This window comes from Terrapene carolina, unplaced genomic scaffold, assembly GCF_002925995.2.
Source record: "Terrapene carolina triunguis isolate 2854851 unplaced genomic scaffold, T_m_triunguis-2.0 Scaffold231, whole genome shotgun sequence".
Taxonomy (NCBI): Eukaryota; Metazoa; Chordata; order Testudines; family Emydidae; genus Terrapene; species Terrapene triunguis.
Window position 1 is genome coordinate 10,685,989 of NW_020664582.1, and position 17,541 is coordinate 10,703,529.

Consider the following 17,541-nt stretch of genomic DNA (forward strand, 5'->3'; position numbering starts at 1 on the left):
GGAGGACCAAGTGGAAAACCCGGCTACAGGATTATCCCTCCTGCATCCCACAGAAAACTCACCTCCCTCCCTCATCCCCTTGCAATTAGACCTTAGACATCATTTAATACAAAATAATAATAAATTGGGATCATGGGGCTGTCTCTTTCTCTCTCTCTCTGGGCAAAGCTTATCTGAAAGCAAGATGCATCCTTCCTCCCTAGGAATGAACAAAGTGAAAGAAACGGACACAGTGCAACTGAAAACAAGGCTGATGTCTTTGTCAAAATAAATGCTGCAGAGTTTTTTTTTCTCTCTGCAGAAACACCTGAAGTAGCCTTAATCTGTATTTGTACACAGTTGTGTACAATGACACTTACCTCCCTGTGCTGCAAGGAGTAATCTTGTGTTGGCAACAAGGGGTGAATTAAATGATCTAACAGGCCTTTTCCATCTCTATTTGTATACATAGTTTATTTAGCTTGTCCTGTATTATGCATGGAACCTCATTTCTATTCAGTAATACATACAGGCATATATTGATAATTGTGATAACATCTTGTCTTCTTTCCATTTCCTTGTAAAATCCCATAATAAGTTAAATATTTGAAAAGTACATACTGATACGATGATACAGTACCCTTTCCTTTTCTAGGGACCTGGTGCTGTAAACTGAGTCATATAGGTTGTTCCCTGTCCTGGCATAGGCCATCTTGCAGAATCAGTAACTGCAACATTGTCATGTTTATCTGTTTTTATTAAAGCTCTGTCATTTATATTGAGTTGTATGTACAGTTAATAGAGGTATTTCCAAATAATTCATGACATCTGCAGAAAAATCAGCTGAGGTGGGAGTTCCAAGATCGGTTTGTGTTAATAAAATATCAGATGACTGTTAAATCTGCATAAGCTATTTCGGGCCTGGTAGCGCTGAGCTCCCAAAAGTCCAGATGAAGTCCAGGGGAGCTGGAGGTACTTAACACCTCTGAAAAATCAGGTCCCAATAAATAATAATAATAACAGGCTAATTCGACTGGAAATGACAAGTAAGCAATGATACTGCAGTAGCTGTGGGTTGGGAAAGAGAACAGAGAGCAAAATGACCTATTTTTTTCCATCTATAATTATTATAATTCCATGAATGACCCTCCAAAATCAGACCAAACCAGTCTAATTTATGGGACAGAGTCTTTTTGGATTAAGCGGTAGATAGTTTAAAAACGATCTCAAACAAGTCCAAGTTACAATAAAGTTCCATGAAGATATTGTCTGTCTATGCCAGTTTGAATGACAGATGACATTTTAAATGTCTCACTCAAATACACACTAGCAAAAATAAATCTGTCATGAAAAGGAGAAATTAAAAAATAAATAAATCCAACACATTGAAAACGGATCCCAAATAAGAGCTTTGGCAGATCTGCTCCCTCTGTGTAAAGCATTCACTCAAAACAGCAGTGGTTAAACTCCACCCCTGCAAAATGGCATTGACGAGTTCCAGTCCAGTGACCTACAAAGATCCAGGCCGGGTTTTGTCTGCAGCAGTCTGTATAGTAGCTGAGGGCTGTGTTAGTCCTTTTTTCTTGTTGTGTTTCTGTTACATACTCATCGCCATCTTGTTGCAAACCCTTTTCTTGTCTGGAAGATTCGCAGGGGATCGGGGTGGGGGGTGGTCTGATTCGGCATTTTTACTGGGGAGAAGACAAGGAGAAGGAAACCCCCGTTTTTTGTTGTTTTTTTTTAATTTAAACTCTCCAGGATTTTGGATCCTCCACTGAAAGGCAACCCAAGCGATGAGCATTGAGACGCTTTTGGAAGCGGCCAGATTTCTGGAATGGCAAGCCCAGCAACAACAGAAAACACGTGGTAAGGGAGGGGGGGGACAGCATGTAAAATCGGAATTAGAGCTGTTTAAAGACACAGGACACCATTTTCCAAAAGCTGGAAAAAAATATAGTCTTTTATTTTTACAAGAAAGCAGCCTGATTTCCAGTCACCCGTCGCTGCACTGTGTGTTACTTACTGTGTCTTAGGCGGGTGGAGGGTACACCTTGCTTTCAAAGCTGATTTGGTAAGCAAAAGGCATGGTCTCCAGTACATGATGTTCTGAATTAAAATAAATGTAAGGGATGATTGCAAAGGGGCTTGGAGTTAAATCACTCCCCCTTTAGCCTTTCCCGTCGCCTCTGAAGCAGGCAAGTCTTAATTTTTGTTGGGAGTTGAGCGTTTAAGAGCGATGTGCTGACACATGCTTGTGGGCGATCGGAAAGCCCTGATTTTCGGGAGATTAACGTTGTCTCCCTTTTTCTCTCTCTCATTCATCCATAATGCAGAGACTCTTATTCTTTGGATGTGAGTCTGCAAAATGCACTTTTTTTCCCCCTTTGCTGAAATGGTGAAAACGATCGCGTTCAAAAAGTCACAGCAATCGAAGCCTGTTTTATTTTTATTTTTTTGTTCAAAACCTAAAGTATTTTAATCATTCTGATAGTGTGTCTGTGTTGGTGGGTTGGGAGGGGGCAGTTATTCGCAGCCTGTCTTCATAGAACCTGCCGGCGATTTGCTTTGCAGTTGAATTCGTACAATGGTTATTAATATATGTAACGTGTACAGTTTTTTTTCCCCCTTGTGGGGGAAAATCTCCTCCTGTATTTCAGATCGTAGGGCGGTGGCAGTACTCCAGCAGAGAGGAGTGAGGGGAGGCTGCTTTTGCATAATGAAATGACATAGAGTGTCATATGATACACTCCACCGTTCCGCCTCCCTCCTTTTTTGTATGTTCTGCCTTCCTGGAAATTTGCAGAGGGGAACCTTGGGTTGTTTCCTCCCCCCCCCCCCAAGCAAATGGTGTGATGGGTGGGTGGGGAGATCCGTGCTCTCGTGCGCCCTTGATTCCGTCTGGGGGGGAAGGATCTGGGCCAAGGCAAAGGCAGGGCTGTATCTTTCCTCTCTCATTTGGAATGTAGCGTGTTGCTGCGTTCCAAACTAGTTAGTTTCATTGGGGGAGGATGACGTGTCAAGCCCCGCCCTCTACCACGTGCGCCGGGGACACTCCCTCTAGGGCTTCTGCTGGGTTGCTTCACAGCTGCACTTTCATTCTTACAACAGAGCGTGTGGTTGGGTGGGGGAAGGGCTTCTCCAGTCGGAGCTGGTGAGATCAGAAGTGCAGGGGGTTAAAGAATATTTCCACCCCTACCACCCGCCACTGATCTTCTGCTAATGAATGGTGATGCAGTGCTTTGAAAATATGAAGTGCAAAATATGTTTAGCAGTGCATCTCCTGATGCAGGAAGAACCAGTCGTCACCCCAAGGAGTTTATAGTCTAAACTGGATAAAAATAGGGCAGCAAGGATTATACTTGGGTATTTTCCCTCCAGCTCATCTCAGCCCCCCTCCCCCAACCTCTCCATGTGATCTTCATCCTGCAGATAACAACATGTGTATATGTTACAATTATTATTTAATTTCTTATATTGTGGTGGCATCCATTGTGCTAGGCGTGCCCCCCCCACACACACAAAGGCAGACCTGGTCCCTAAGTGCATCAATCTGATCTATCAATTCCCGCTTGCTTGCAGGGAGACTCCTTCAGTGTTTTGATCAGTTTTAATGATAGTTTTTAAATCGTCTTCCTGTCGCTGACGATGATTTTATGTGTGAGTGTATGTACAAGTACAGGTCTTCCTTTGTGGGGATATTTTTGGCTGAGTGGGTGTGGAAATCTCATTCTAACTGAACTTTAGACTTGGGCCTACATCATGATGAGCCTAGACGAAATTGAACTCGGGGCCTTGGCTGGCATTCATGATAGTGGGTGCAGGAGGGTATGGGCAGGATGACACCTTCTGTATGAGGTAGTATAGGGTAGGGCATCCCCACTTCCAACCTGTCATTTTTAATCACGTGGTAGGATAGTTGTAGGTGCAGATGGTACTTGCTGCTTGGCAAGAATACCACCTTTCCTGATGTACTTGTTATTGACCTTAACCCAGACATAATTCACTTCGAGTGTAACCTTTTCAAAAGGAGAAGATCAAGTGTGTGTGTGTGTGTGCACATGTGTGTTGTTAGATTAGCAATGCATTAATACAATTAGTGGGCTTTCAGTTAATGATTCTCAAGCCAAGGTTCTTGAAAATATTGCAGTAGAATTTTGGGATTCCCCTTTTTATTGATTCATTTTATGTGCATGTTGTCAAGGCTGCTAGAGCTGTAATGCAGCATTAGCTCAGTGACACTACTGTACCTGCTGCAAAAGCAAGAAGGAACAGTTCTCTTTGTGTGTCATTGCTGTGGGATGGAGCTGAAAATCTATTGTTTCACTGATGAGTCATGCAGGAGATAGTGGTTGTTGTGAAGAAAGGCAGCTTGGAGACATGAAAGGGCAGACAGCTTTCTGGTTAACTAAGAAGGAAAAATAGTCAACCTGTGCTTGTGGGCTAACATATCTTCTCCTCCTGAGCAAGTGCTAACGTCATTGCTGAGGCCTGGAAGTTGTACCTGCATCCTGGAGCAGTACAGCTTCAGGGTGAATTAAAAAATCCATGTGTACATTTAAGACAGTGATGGTTTACAGTCTCCATAGTCAGACTTGCTCACTGGTTAGTGCTAATATTCCTAGCGGCACGACTAATGCATTCTAGAAGTAGAAGAGATTAAATATGTGAGACGTGGTGTCAGGCCGTGCCGTTCACCTGTCGAGAAGATGGTTATTTTTCAGGCGCCCAAAAATGTGCGAGGCCTATCTCAGAACAAGTAGAGGAATGGCCCCAGCTGTGGCTGGCAAGGTGAGTTCAGCATGACACAACAAATGAGGGTCACAAACACACAGGAGCAGGTGGCAGCAGCATGAGCGAGAAGGCACAAGAATGACTCAGGTCAGCCAGGCTTGGGCACAGCTTGCGAGCTGCGGGGGACTTTTGTTAAAAATAGGCTTCCTGGCAGAACTGAGTTTGAGGAGGGGCTTGAGCAAGGTGATGTGGCAAACCAAGCACAAAGAAAAAAGGCCCCGGGGTATCTTCTTGAGTCTGTAAACCCTTCAGGGCAGGGACTGTCTCTTTTTCTCCCTCTGCTTGTACAGCACTCAGCACAAATGCCCCGATCCTGCGCAGGCTCTTTGGATGCTACCATAATAGAAATACTGACTACTAGTGCTGTGAAAGGAGGTCTCAACGCTGGCAGAGCGGAGAGGGCGTGTGGCAGGGGAGAGTCAATGTGAAAGGAGACCAGGTCAGAGAAATGGGTCGTAACTGTCTGGTGAACAGCCTCAAAGGAGACAGCAAGTTGTACGGACTTGGTATATGGGGCCAGGAGGAAACCGTTGAGCAACTCAAAGGTGGGGGGGAGTGACGTAGTTGAAGCGATGGGCAAGAAAAAATATTTTGGGCAACCGCAGACGTGTGGGGCTGACGCTGGAAGGAGGAGGAGCCCGGAAGAATGTCTGCCAGTGCTGCTGGGGTTTGATGTTGCTCTAGCAGGGACACACTGGAATGTACTGGCCTGGTGGGAAAGCGAAGCAGGAAGCTGCTGGGGAGGCCCTGCCGTCCAGGGCAAACTCCAAACTCATAGACTATGTTGCTTTCCCTCTCCATTCCATTGCCGGAGAGGGAGAAAACTTCCTGCCACGGCTCCTTATGCCTCCAGCCAGCCATGAAACTGGACGGGAAGAAATCAGTGCTCTCAGAGGTGTCCCTCTGCTAGAGTTTCCTCTTTTTTTTTTTTTTTTTGGCAAGACTATCATGTTTCTAACATGGAACTGTTGGTTTGACAGAGCTAGCAGAGTAAAGATCAGTGTGTCATTTGCTGTGCTGCTCTGGGGAGAGATCCAGACACTAGTAAACACTTTATAGCATGGACTGTCATTTTCTGTGTCTTTGTACAGCACTGGCCCAATGGGGCAGCAACCTGTTGGCCTCCAGGCTCTTCCACAATATAAATGTTCAATGTAAAGGGGGAAGGAATTATTTTGGGGAAGGAGGAGAAGATTAAAGTAAGGCCGATCCTGGTTTTGGAGATCCCCGTAAATGTTAAGTGTGGCAGTGGAACTTTTCGCTTCAGTATTTGTTACCCAGGGTTCCATACTGTCTGTGACTACATACTGTGGGGGGTACATCTGTTGATGTCGAGGTTTGCACAAGTCTTGTATTGAATCGGGGGAACAATGTAAGAGCGATGCGTTAGAACGTTGATTCGCTGGTGAGGAGACAGTGGCTGGGATACAGTATATGCTGTCTCAGGAAATCTACAGTTAAAACATGGGATGGGGACCCAGGAGACCTGAGTTCTGTACCTGGCTCTGTGACTTGTGCAATATGAGCTTGGGCAAATTACTTTACCTCTCTGTGCTTCATGTGTGAAATGGGGCTATCAGTGCTGATATGCCTCCCAAGGGTGTTGTGAAGCTTAATTCACTAGTGTCTGTCAACTGCTTTGAGGTCCCTGGGCAGAGGGTGGTAAAGGGCCGAGAATTACGAAATAGTATTGAAGCACTTGATCCTTCTTTGACCCAAATACATAACGCAAACTCGGGACAAGCGATACCAACGGGGACAAATATTAATACAGTGTAAAGCATGTAGCTTTCACTTTGACACAAAATTACAAAGGCGCCACCCTCCCCCCTGGTAGTGAGAGTGGAAGAGGCCAATGGACAGCCTACTGGGTGAACCCTTTGGTTGAAGCATGCTGAAGCTGATGCGTTCAGCCAGTTCAGAAATCCAGATTGGCTGAACACTCTAGAGTTCTTTATAGCAGGAAGTGGAATAATATTCAAAGGAGGCAGCGTGGCCAGTTTGAATTCTGTCCAGGGCAGTGCACCCACCTGCAAAGGCTCAGTGACCTCCACCCATCTGGGCAGGCATGATGGATGGACTGGTCTTGACAGCGAGTCAGGGTTGAGGAGGAGGAGATCTGCTTGAAAACAGAGGACGCCATAAGATCCAGTGAAGAGAGCAATGGTTATTCTGTTGTTCGACTTGCTGGGAGATCAGGCGAGCAGCTTCTATCACCAGCTGGTTTGTATTTTTTTTTTCTCCCCCAGATTGACCCCGTTAGTGGATTGCAGCTTGAATGTTCTCAAACTTCAGGGATTACAGCAAGGAAGAACTACTGGGAAGGCTTCATTTGCTAAACAGTAATGAAATCACATTCTTAAGGGAGTCAGCTGATCTCTGCAGAAGTGTGAAGGGGATCTCTATCCCCATATATTGCACTGAACAGTCACTTAAGAGATCTCCTGAAGCATCTAGAAAAGGCCTGTAGGATACCAGGCTTGATAGAATGAGCTATGTGGTCTGAACTGAGATGGCAAATCCTGTGTTTTAGGACTGTCGTGTCACTGTCAAATCTAGTGCATAAAACATTGTCGGTTTCACAGCAGAAACAGTACTAGCTCCTTAGCATCATGTCTCTTCGGTTTAATTGTGTATCTCAGAAGGCTGTTTTCCCCTGATCACACATGTGGCTTCCAAATGTTTTGTAAAGCTGACTCAAGTATTTCCAAATATTTCGTTTCCCCAGAAGTTACACTGATGCCTTTGCTCTTGGCCGTTCTGCATTTCCTATCTGTCATACGTGGCTTTTTGTTGCTTTTCCATCCTTCCTGATGTGAAGAAAAAACTAAACCAGGTAGGGGATTGTTTACCTTAACTGGTAACCTGGGTGATCATCTCCTTCAGTTCTCTAACGACTTATGTAAACGAGGACATTTACTGTGTTGGGGAATTGTGTTTATAACACAGTTTGGTCTTGCCTTTGTGGATGAGATAAAATCGTGCCATTAGCCATGTTAACATTCCTCATCAAAACCAAACGATTTCTAACCCAGTTGGGAAACTGCCTTGTTGTTACCCAGTGCCCCAAAATGGTAAATATTTTTCTATACATGGGTTGTAAGGCCTTGTCTACTGTTCAAACTGTGTTTAAAAATGGTTCTTACTAGAAGAGTGCTTGGATGCTATGATATTTTAATATGCCTAAGATTCCTGCTAACATGGTTTCAAATAGCAGTGTAAACAGGACCTAAATATGTTATTAAATGGTATACAACAGCACAGCGAGGTTAGGTAGGGACCTCTGGAGTGAACGCCAGTGCATAGAGGATCTAAAAGTTGTACCATGATTAAAAGAGGTGCCAAGTTTTCAGCCTTTGCTAAAAGATGCACCAGGGTCTCCAAAAGATGGCACGAGTGGGAAACTGCCATCTCCATTCAGCGTTGGAGCACAGGCTCTGTAACACATACGGATATAATTTGGGGATTGTGTTTTAGGGGAACTGTGCATGTGTTGGCTCTTTAAATGGACACTGTCCAGCAGTCCCTCATGAGTTGCTTACACACACACTTCATAAGGCCTTTGCAACATGAAAATATCGGCTTCTTTACTAACATTTATTTTTTTCTTGATCTTTGTTACTGTAGTGTTGCTCTTAATTGCCAGTTGCATTCACGGGTTTGTTATTGTAGGGTTGCTCGAGATTGCTGCATGCCTAGTTTGCTGATGGGGAAATTGAAGCACCAAGAGATGAATGGCCTAATTTTAGAAGTGCTGAGCTCCCCTGTTCCCCGTTGCAGGCACCCTCTGAAAATCAGGCTGTAAGTGACATGCCCAAGAGCACATTGCAAGTTGCTAGCAGACTAAGCACAGAACCCAGGCATCTTGATTCACGGTCTCCCACTCTAACCACTAGCCTTGCCACCTTCTTTGTCATTAGTCATGCTGCATGCAGCAGCTTGATTCTTTCCAGAGGTCAGACTCTGTGCTTCCCCAAAGAATATGGTGGGGATTTTATTTTTTTCTTCCCTCAAAGGCTTCCGGTTCAGTTGCATTGGAGCTCCACTGTGGTCAGAGAGGAGGCATGGGCCATAATGGATGGATGACAGGTGGACATAGCTCTGTTGATGTAAACACTAGCTTGACTTTTATGAGTCTGCATAGGCCTGCTGAAACCACAGAATAAATTGACAGCAGGCTGGTTTCAGGAAAATAATTGCCTCTCATATCCCTGACCTATCTTGTTACTTTACCGCTTGACTAAGTAGCTGTTGTGTTCACCTTTTTTTTTTAACTTTATGATGAATGCAAACCTTGTACAGCATGTTAACATGCATACAGATAATCAGGACAGGTGAACTGATGAGCAGAAGAGTATCTCAGCGTAGCTGGAATTTAAATCTTCTCTCAATCTGGTGCTGTCTTCACAATTCATTTGTATTTGACACACTAAAAAGAAACTATTTTGTATCGTTGTCTAAGGAGTTGGGGTTGGTTAGTGGGCTGAGCAGAAAAGAAATCAGAAACTCCTGGCTTCTTCTCCTAGCTCTGCCGCTGTCTCTTTGTGTGGCCTTGGGAAAGTCATTTAAATTCTACTGGTGAAATCCTGACCCCGTGAAGCAAATGACATAACTCCCATTTGACTTCAGTGGTGTTTGTTTTCCTATCTGTAAAATGGGGGTAATAATATTTATCTACCTCACAGGGATACTGTGCTGATAAATTTCTTACATTTTGGATGGCCCCTGAAGTGTATGAAAAGTTATATATGTCCCTAGAGCCAGACTTTCTACTGGTATGAATTGACGTAGCTTTGTTGAGGTCAACAGATCCGATCCTTAGTATTTTATACATGAGTGTTTGATGGATGCATATGCTGGACTGCTATGAAAAATTCAGGGAAGGAAGGAAACCATCTGCCTCCAACCCTCCCCCACACATGCATAGCGTTTTCATAACACTTTGTTCATGGGGCTCTATAAATGCTTCAGACTTACCATTCTGCATAGTCTGAATCTTGCTGTTCAGGATTTGGGATTCCCCAGAACGAATTGCATGTAAGTGCCTGCATAATTCCATCAGGAACATGGGAATTGTCTTACCAGATCAGACAAGGAGTCCATCTAGTCCAATATCCCATATTAAACAGTCGTCTCTACTAGCAGCTTCAGAAGAAGGTGTAAGAAATCTTGTAGCGGACAATTAGGAACCACCTGCCCATAGGGGAAGTTTCTTCTTAACCTTTGGCAGAAGATGGTTTGTTTATGCCCTGAGGGATAAAGGCTTAGAGTTCTTTGTGTTTTAAGGTGTTTTCAGTGAATTGCACAGGTTAAGTGTGTGTGTGTGTGCGTGTGTGTGTGTGTGTGCGCACGCAACTTATGAGGGACTCCTGGACAATGTCCATTTAAAGAGCAAAAGGTTTTCCTTTGATAAGTTTTCAACTTGTTGCTTTTCAGTTCTGTCTAGAGTCCCGTGGTTTTTGTATTATGAAACAGAGTGAATCAGCGTTCCCAATTTACTCTCTCTGGTCCATTTGTTAGTTTATGTACCTTTGCCACATCCCCTCTGATTTCTCTGTCTAAAATAAACAAGCCCAATCTCTCTTTGTACAGAAGTCTTTCCATTTCTCTCATATTCATCCTCCATTTCTGAACTGCCTCTATTTCTACTCTCTCCTCTCGGGGTTAAGGGGGAGGAGCAGGGTTGAACAGAGCATTCGAGGACAGGGGTGCCCTGGGTTCATATAATGGAACATTGCAGAGCATGGGAGTGGGGTGAATAATGAGGATTTTTAAGTGACTTAAAAATCTGTGACTGTCCCGGTCAAAGTGGGGTAGCCATCTCTTCTAATTCTTACCTATTCGGAAAGAGATCATCTCAGGTTGGCTTCTGAGTCCACACTCTCTTGCATGATCATACTCCTCGGCTTGTTAGGAAAGCTGCTATATTTCTTGTGATGTCCTGTTTTTATTTTTCCCTAATACAACATACAGGTCCCTACAAAACCAGGAATAACCTGTATATGTTTCAGTGTTCGCATTAATCCTGGCACCGCCCTAGAATCTCCTGGCTTGCTACCCTTCCCCCTTCCTGCTTCCTGAATCTTCTTCATAAGACTAGCAGAATCTGATTTTAAAAAAGCAAAATGTTTAGTTGAGGGCACCTGGGGAAAGCCTACAAAGTGGCGATAACCTCTTGGAAGGTGAGGGCTGGGCCTGCCATGTGTTAGCATAGTTGTGAGGTGCTCTGCAGGGCACAGATGAAATCATGCTAGTAGCAGCTGTGTTGAAAGTTGCTAATGGGATTCCTGGTTTCCCTGGACTGTATGGGGAAGAAGTTTTGTGCATGTCTGAGAGTCCCGTTAGACCCATGTTCTGGATTAACTAGAGGAGTCAATGTATTGGGCTTTGTCTGTGCTAGGAAACTGCTGTTTAGTGGGTATGAAACCCAAATTCCTACCGCTCCCAGCACCCTTCAGATAGGGTTGGAAAGTGTTTGAGTTGATCATCCATTACAGGAGATCTAGTTCATTCTTTCATCCAGCTATCCATCCAGCTTGTTAGAAATGCCTCTCTGGAACTCTAGGTAGCCTCTATAGTCTTTAAATACACCTGTGAGAATTCATCTGGCTCAGGGTTCAGAAGTCTCTCCCATCACTACACAACTAAAATCCTCTCTTGTCAACGGATTGCTACCCCATTCAAGCCACCCTTTGTGGAAAGCCTGGGAATAGATAGGCCTTGCAGTTTTCCACAAAAGTTGGTAGGTCCAGGCTCTGACAGAACAAATGAGGAAAGAATTCTAGAGGCCAGGACCATCTCCTGAAAATATCCTGCTCCTAGCCATACAGGTTGAAGCATTCAAACAGGTTTGTGCACTGCTCCGGGTTAGCATTTTTTCTCTGAAAAACAACACTGGCCTTGATGGCCATGGAATCAGTGCCAGAAGCCTGCTTGAGGGCGGGTGACTTGGCCGGTGGCGTCGTCGTCATGCTCTGGGCCGCACCGGGGGCGGCCTGGTCCGCATCCTCCGCGCCAGAGACGTGAGGGGAGCGGCCGGGCTCCAGCATGCGGGGGGCGGGGTGCACATTGAGCCCCACTACCGGCAATTCCTGGGGCTGACCCGCCGGCAGGTGATCCACAGTGAGCTCCTCAGCAGCTTCACGTGGTTCTGGATCCTGTGGCACTTCTGGCACAACCTGGATGCGGTGCTGGGTCACTTTCCTTACCCAGATGCTTCGAAATGGACAGATGAGGAATTGGGGATTCCTCTTGATGATGAAGAATAGATTTACAGCTCCAGCTACCAGTGTGTCCTGTGGTGGGATCCCTGAAGAAGTTGAAGTTTTGGCTCTTGTATAACTGTTTCAGCAAATCCACATTGTAAATAAAAACAAGTTACAAGCTTGTAAAAAAAAAACAACAACAACAATATGGCAGAATTTTAACTGTGATCTGGAGCGAGTTCTTGTCAGCCTTGCCGTAAGCAGAGCACACTAGGCTCTTATCAAGTCAATTCCATGAGGAATAGGCAAGTTTTGAGCTTGCCTGAGCCTCTGATGGAAGAGGCCACGGAGGTAAAGAGTTGCAATGATGCTATTAATTGTGCCACAAGAGGACACGGCCCTGTTTTGCTAAGCAGATGCCTGGGCATACCACCCGGTGTGACACCTGTTCCCTCTTTGATCCTGTTTATTAGAAATGACTGGAAAAACCCTTGCATGAAGATGAATATTGACGTTCTTGTGAACTTGGAGACAGTGTGGATGCTTGTTGCACTATGAGGAGTCCTTGATCTCAAAAAAGCTGTGAAGGCTGGTGACTCCAATGCTTGTGTGCTGTCCTTTGATAAGTAGATGTCTTTACATTCTTAGCTGCTTCTCATTTGCAAATATGAGAGTGGAAATTTCAAAAGCACTCCATGTGCTCCCATTGACTTCAGTGGGAGTAGAGTTAGCCCAGTGCTAACTGCTTTCGAAAATCCCACTCTTGCAGCCTTTTGACCAGTAAGCTGTGGTGTACTGTACTTCAGTTATTGGAATCTAATAAAACTGGTATTGCATGCTTTGTACTTAGTGTTGCGTAAAATAGTGCCAAACAAATGTATCATTTAAAGAAACAGATGGTTAACGCACAGCGCTGCCAGCATGACTCAATGTGACTTTGAGTAAGTTACTTAACCAGCCTGTGGCTTACCTTCCAGAATCTCTAAAACTGAAATATTAATTCACCCGCCCGCCAGAAGCATCATGAGGCTTGCTTCATCTACATCTTTGAGATCCTTGGCTGGAAGTTGTGTGAGACGTGCTAAGTATTTTTGTTTTATCAAGTCATTTCTTGTTTTCTTTTGAAATAAGCTTTATTAAAGTAAGCACGGATTTACAGTTAACATTTGACTTGCATATTTAAATAGTACATAGTTCCATTGGGTTTCTACAGGCTTTCTGATAGATCTCAAGCCATCCCAATTTGCAATTCACAGTCCCTCATGTGAGTGTTTGTTTAGAGAACATGGGACTGGATTCCATGTTCTCTAAACATGCTGTGGGGTTTTGCATGGAAGCCATTCAGCTGACAAATAGCTTCTTATAAGAATAAACTGGTTTTCTGGGTATTCCTTCAGAAAAAAGCAGCTGATGCCTAATAGAAAAAAAATTGAAATAAACATCCTATTTACAAACAACTCTGGTGATTATACTCCTAAGGGCCCATCATATGATGCAATGCAGTCAGTAGTAAATCAGGTGCCACTTGTGGTTGTTCTGTCTGCTGAAGCCATAGTTCTGCATTTTCGCATCTGGACTCTCTATATCGTTGTACCTTCCGCCGATTTCAGACTGTCAGACCCTTGGCGTGTGCCAGGGAAAGGGGCTCAGTCATTATACAGCGTTACCTTTTGAAGGCAACGGTGTTAGAGCTTTTGTATAAATTGTGTCGTGATGACTAACAAAAGGGGAAAAAATAAACCCTGGTCTTTCCTTTGACTTTGTTTTCCTTTGAGTGTTTTTTCTCTTGGCAAGTAGGCACTATCATGTGAATAACACAAAAAACACTATGCCCCACCCCAAAATGGGAGCATAATATACAAACCTCTAGATCTGCTGCGTTGGGAAACTGCCAGCATTGGAGACCTGATGGAACAAGGGCCCTGAAGCTTTCTGAGTCCACACGCAGATCATCAGAAGCCATTTCGAGAGACAAGGGCCCGCAACTATAAGTGTACTTAGGGTTGAGTTTTCTCTGTCATCCAGAAGCCAGGTGGGATGTTGTAATTTGAGTTCCTTCCAACTGTGCCTGGCCAGTAACCTCACATGTTATCTGTGGGCCAGCAACATCTCATTTGTCCAAGCCTCTTGTGTTAGACACCCCTGCTAAGCTTAAAGGGCATCTCTTTATTACCTGAAGACCAGCTTTGGCTCTGTTACTCTGGGGGTCCACATAACACCACTCTGAGGGTCTTATTTAGAACTCTCCCCTCCCAGGCTGGGGTAAGAGCGCCCTAGCAGAGTCCTTGGGAGAATAAGGTTAAACGATTTTCCCTTGTACCTGTGTTGAATTGAGTTCCCACCCCATCCCCATCCTTGATTTTTAATGTAAGGGCCCTATATCCAGTCAGGAATGTGATTCTATGTCAGCTGACTGTGTGCATCTTAAAACCCTAGAAACTGGAGCTGGAAGTTTCCTAGCACTTTATCTGATCTCTTTTGAGATGTCAAATCCTTTGAAGCGTTCTATTTTTTCCCCCACTCAGAACTGCATAAGGACAACTAGATCCAGCTCTTGACCAACGGGACTTGAATTAGGGTTTCAGGAGCAGATTGGTGATTGTGGTGAGGGGAAGTATGCACTGCCCAACAAGCTGTCCATCCCCCATAAAGTACGGTAAAGTAAGGGTACGTCTATACTTACCCGCTGGTTCGGCGGCGAGCAATCGATCTTCTGGGATCGATTTATCGCTTCTTGTCTAGACACGATAAATCGATCCCAGAAGTGCTCGCCGTCGACGCCGGTAATCCTGCTCCGCGAGAGGAGTAGGCGGAGTCGACGGGGGAGCCTGCCTGCCGCGTGTGGACCCGCGGTAAGTACCTTTAAGTTCGAACTAAGATACTTTTGCGTATCTTAGTTCGAACTGGGGGCTTAGTGTGGACCAGCCCTAAGTGTGCCCCTTCCTCTCACTTAGCAGCTTATAGGATCTTGCCGTCATTTCCTTCTCTGTTCATTTAGGTTGGGTTATGAGTGTTGCTTAGTTTTCCGAAAGAGCTTCAAATAAGCATGTCATAGTGAAACCTCCAATAGCCTCTCTTAGTTGATGCTGCAGAAGTCTGCATAAAGTCTGATTTGATTTGCTTACACGGATATGCTCATATTTCTTCTGAGTGGGGAAACAGGGACTCAAGCTTTTTGGCGGTAGTAGTGCCTAGTGACTAGTCTTCTGCACCTGAATTGCTGATAGCAAATCGTACCTCAGTGTTAGAAAGGATGGCTTTGTGGGGTGGGCATCAGCTAGGCATACCTACCCTTCCTAGAACCACAAATTCAAATCCTAGCAGGTTTGACTTCATCCTTTAGAGAGTGGTGTTGTCTGAGCACAGGACTGGGAGCCAGGATCTCTTGAGTTCTAATCCTTGCTCTGCTGCCGACTCCCTCCATGGCTTTGGGCAAGTGGCTTATCCTTGGCTGCCTTTCCCACAGCTGAAGCAGCATTGACTCCCACTTGGAAATTCTCTAAGGTTCAGCTGCTATGGTGGAAAATAGCTGCTTCCGGCTCTGTCCCTTCCTATTCCCCAGAAATACACCACAGAGCTTCAGCAAAAGGGTTTCTGCAGGGCTCCAGGGTGGGAGATGATATTGTGGATTGGTAATAAACCGAAGCCCTGTGTCTTCTACACTGACATTCAAGATACCAAGGTACATTCCTAAGAGTAGTAATTTGTTTCGGGTCCTTTTTGCCGAGTATTTCAGCTTTCCACCACTTTGGCAGACAGTGTCACATGCCAGAGGTGGATGCATTTCAGTGGCACTGTGCATACAAACAACTAGTGAAACATTTTACTATCCTTTGTGATGAAAGACCATCTTGGAAATACTGAGATATTGATTGTGATTTATTTTCACTTGAATAATACAGTATCAGTAGCTACATCTCCATATGGCATGAGAACAGGGCATCTTGCTAGCACCCTGGAATTGGAATGAAGTACTTGGATCAGCAACAGTTGGGGAAACACTGATGGAGAAGAAACAGCTGGCACTTTTCCTGTGGGCACATTTTTGTTGTGTTAATGAAGGCCCAGCCCCACACTGGAGATATCTGTCAAACCACATCATACTAGAAAGATGTTGATAAATTGGAGAGGGTTCAGAGAAGAGCCACAAGAATGATTAAAGAATTAGAAAATATGCCCTAGAGTGATAGATTCAAGGAGCTCAATCTATTTAGAAAGAAAAGGTTAAGGGGTGACTTGATCACAGTCTCTAAGTACCTGCATGGGGATCAGATATTTGATAATGGGCTCTTCAGTCTAGCAGAAAAAGGTAAAACATGATCAAGTAGCTAGAAGTTGAAGCTAGACAAACTGGAAATAGGAAATAAGGCGTACATTTTTAACAGTGAGAGTAATTAACCATTGGAACAATTTACCAGGGTCATGGTGTATTCTCTATCACTAACAATTTTTAAATCAAGAGTGGATATTTTTCTAAAATGTATGCTCTAGAAATTATTTTGGGGAAGTTTATGGCTTGTATTATACCGGAGGTCAGTCTAGATCACAATGGTTCCTTTTGGTCTTGGAATCTGGGAATCTGTGACTGCAGAGACAAAGGATAGAGGCTAGAAAGCAGATGGGGGGGGGAAGACGTTAACATCTCTTATAGAGGAAGGAGTGAACAGTGTGAGCCCCAGAGCCAGGAGAGTATTATAAATAAACCATAACCCCTGGTATTCAAGGTACGCCTAAAGCGAGGCAGATGCCAAGTGCAGCTGGTCAGTGCTCACCCTCATGCTATGCATGTTCTGGATGAGCTAGTGCCGAGTGCACCTGTGTTGTGTGTGGAGAAAGTAGTTTGTGAGGATTGTGCCTGTATGTCGTAATTCTGCATAAAAACGGTCACAGGTGAAAGGCCCATAGGAACTTTTAAAGGCAAATAGAAGCATAAGGTATGTAGTTTTATCCCCATGTGTCTTACTCCTGGCCCTTGCTTCTTTGAAAGTCCCTTCCATTCAAACCAGTGGCTCCAGCCAAGACCAGATTTAGTATTTTGCTCTGGTACATTGAAGGATAATTTTTTGAGACAGCATCCTCCTCAATCTCTCATTGGTCACAAATTCCCGCCCTCCTCCCCCAAAAAACAACCACCCTCCATCAGCTTTACAGCATCAAGCTTATGTTTGATGTGGTACTTTTCTGAAACTGGGATGCTCTTCCTCCCACATGAATCAGGCTCCTCAGTGCCTAGGGTGGAGGGTTTGAGGATCCTAAGAGGTGCCTCTGTAAAATCAGGTGACAATATCCTGCCTTTCCTAGGGTGGATGGACTTGACCGTCTAATAATACTTAGCTCCTATTTCATCTGTCGGTTTCAAAGTGCTTTAAAGAGGAAGATAAATATCATTAGCCCCGTGTTACTGATGGGAAAACGGAGGTGGAGTGATTTTGGCCAATGCCACACAGCAGGTTGAAGGTAGAGCCAGGGATAGAATCTAGGTTTCTTGATTCCCACTTCAGTGGAGAATAAAGGGGTGAATGGTTGGGGTCAAGCCAGGTTGGAAAATGACTCAACCCTCTTGGGC

At 44.6% G+C, this 17,541-nt stretch overlaps 1 protein-coding gene across 2 annotated transcripts in view; it reads left to right on the top strand.

The window, feature by feature from the left end:
* Positions 1-1,601: 1,601 nt before the first annotated feature.
* The window catches only part of MNT (MAX network transcriptional repressor), a 69,229-nt gene continuing 53,289 nt past the window's right edge, over positions 1,602-17,541 (top strand). For both annotated transcript variants that reach the window (XM_024195445.2, XM_024195446.2), the window contains exon 1: positions 1,602-1,845. In XM_024195445.2, coding sequence (XP_024051213.2) covers positions 1,773-1,845 — 73 coding nt within the window. In that variant the 5' untranslated portion in view covers positions 1,602-1,772. The remainder of the gene's footprint in view (positions 1,846-17,541) is intronic.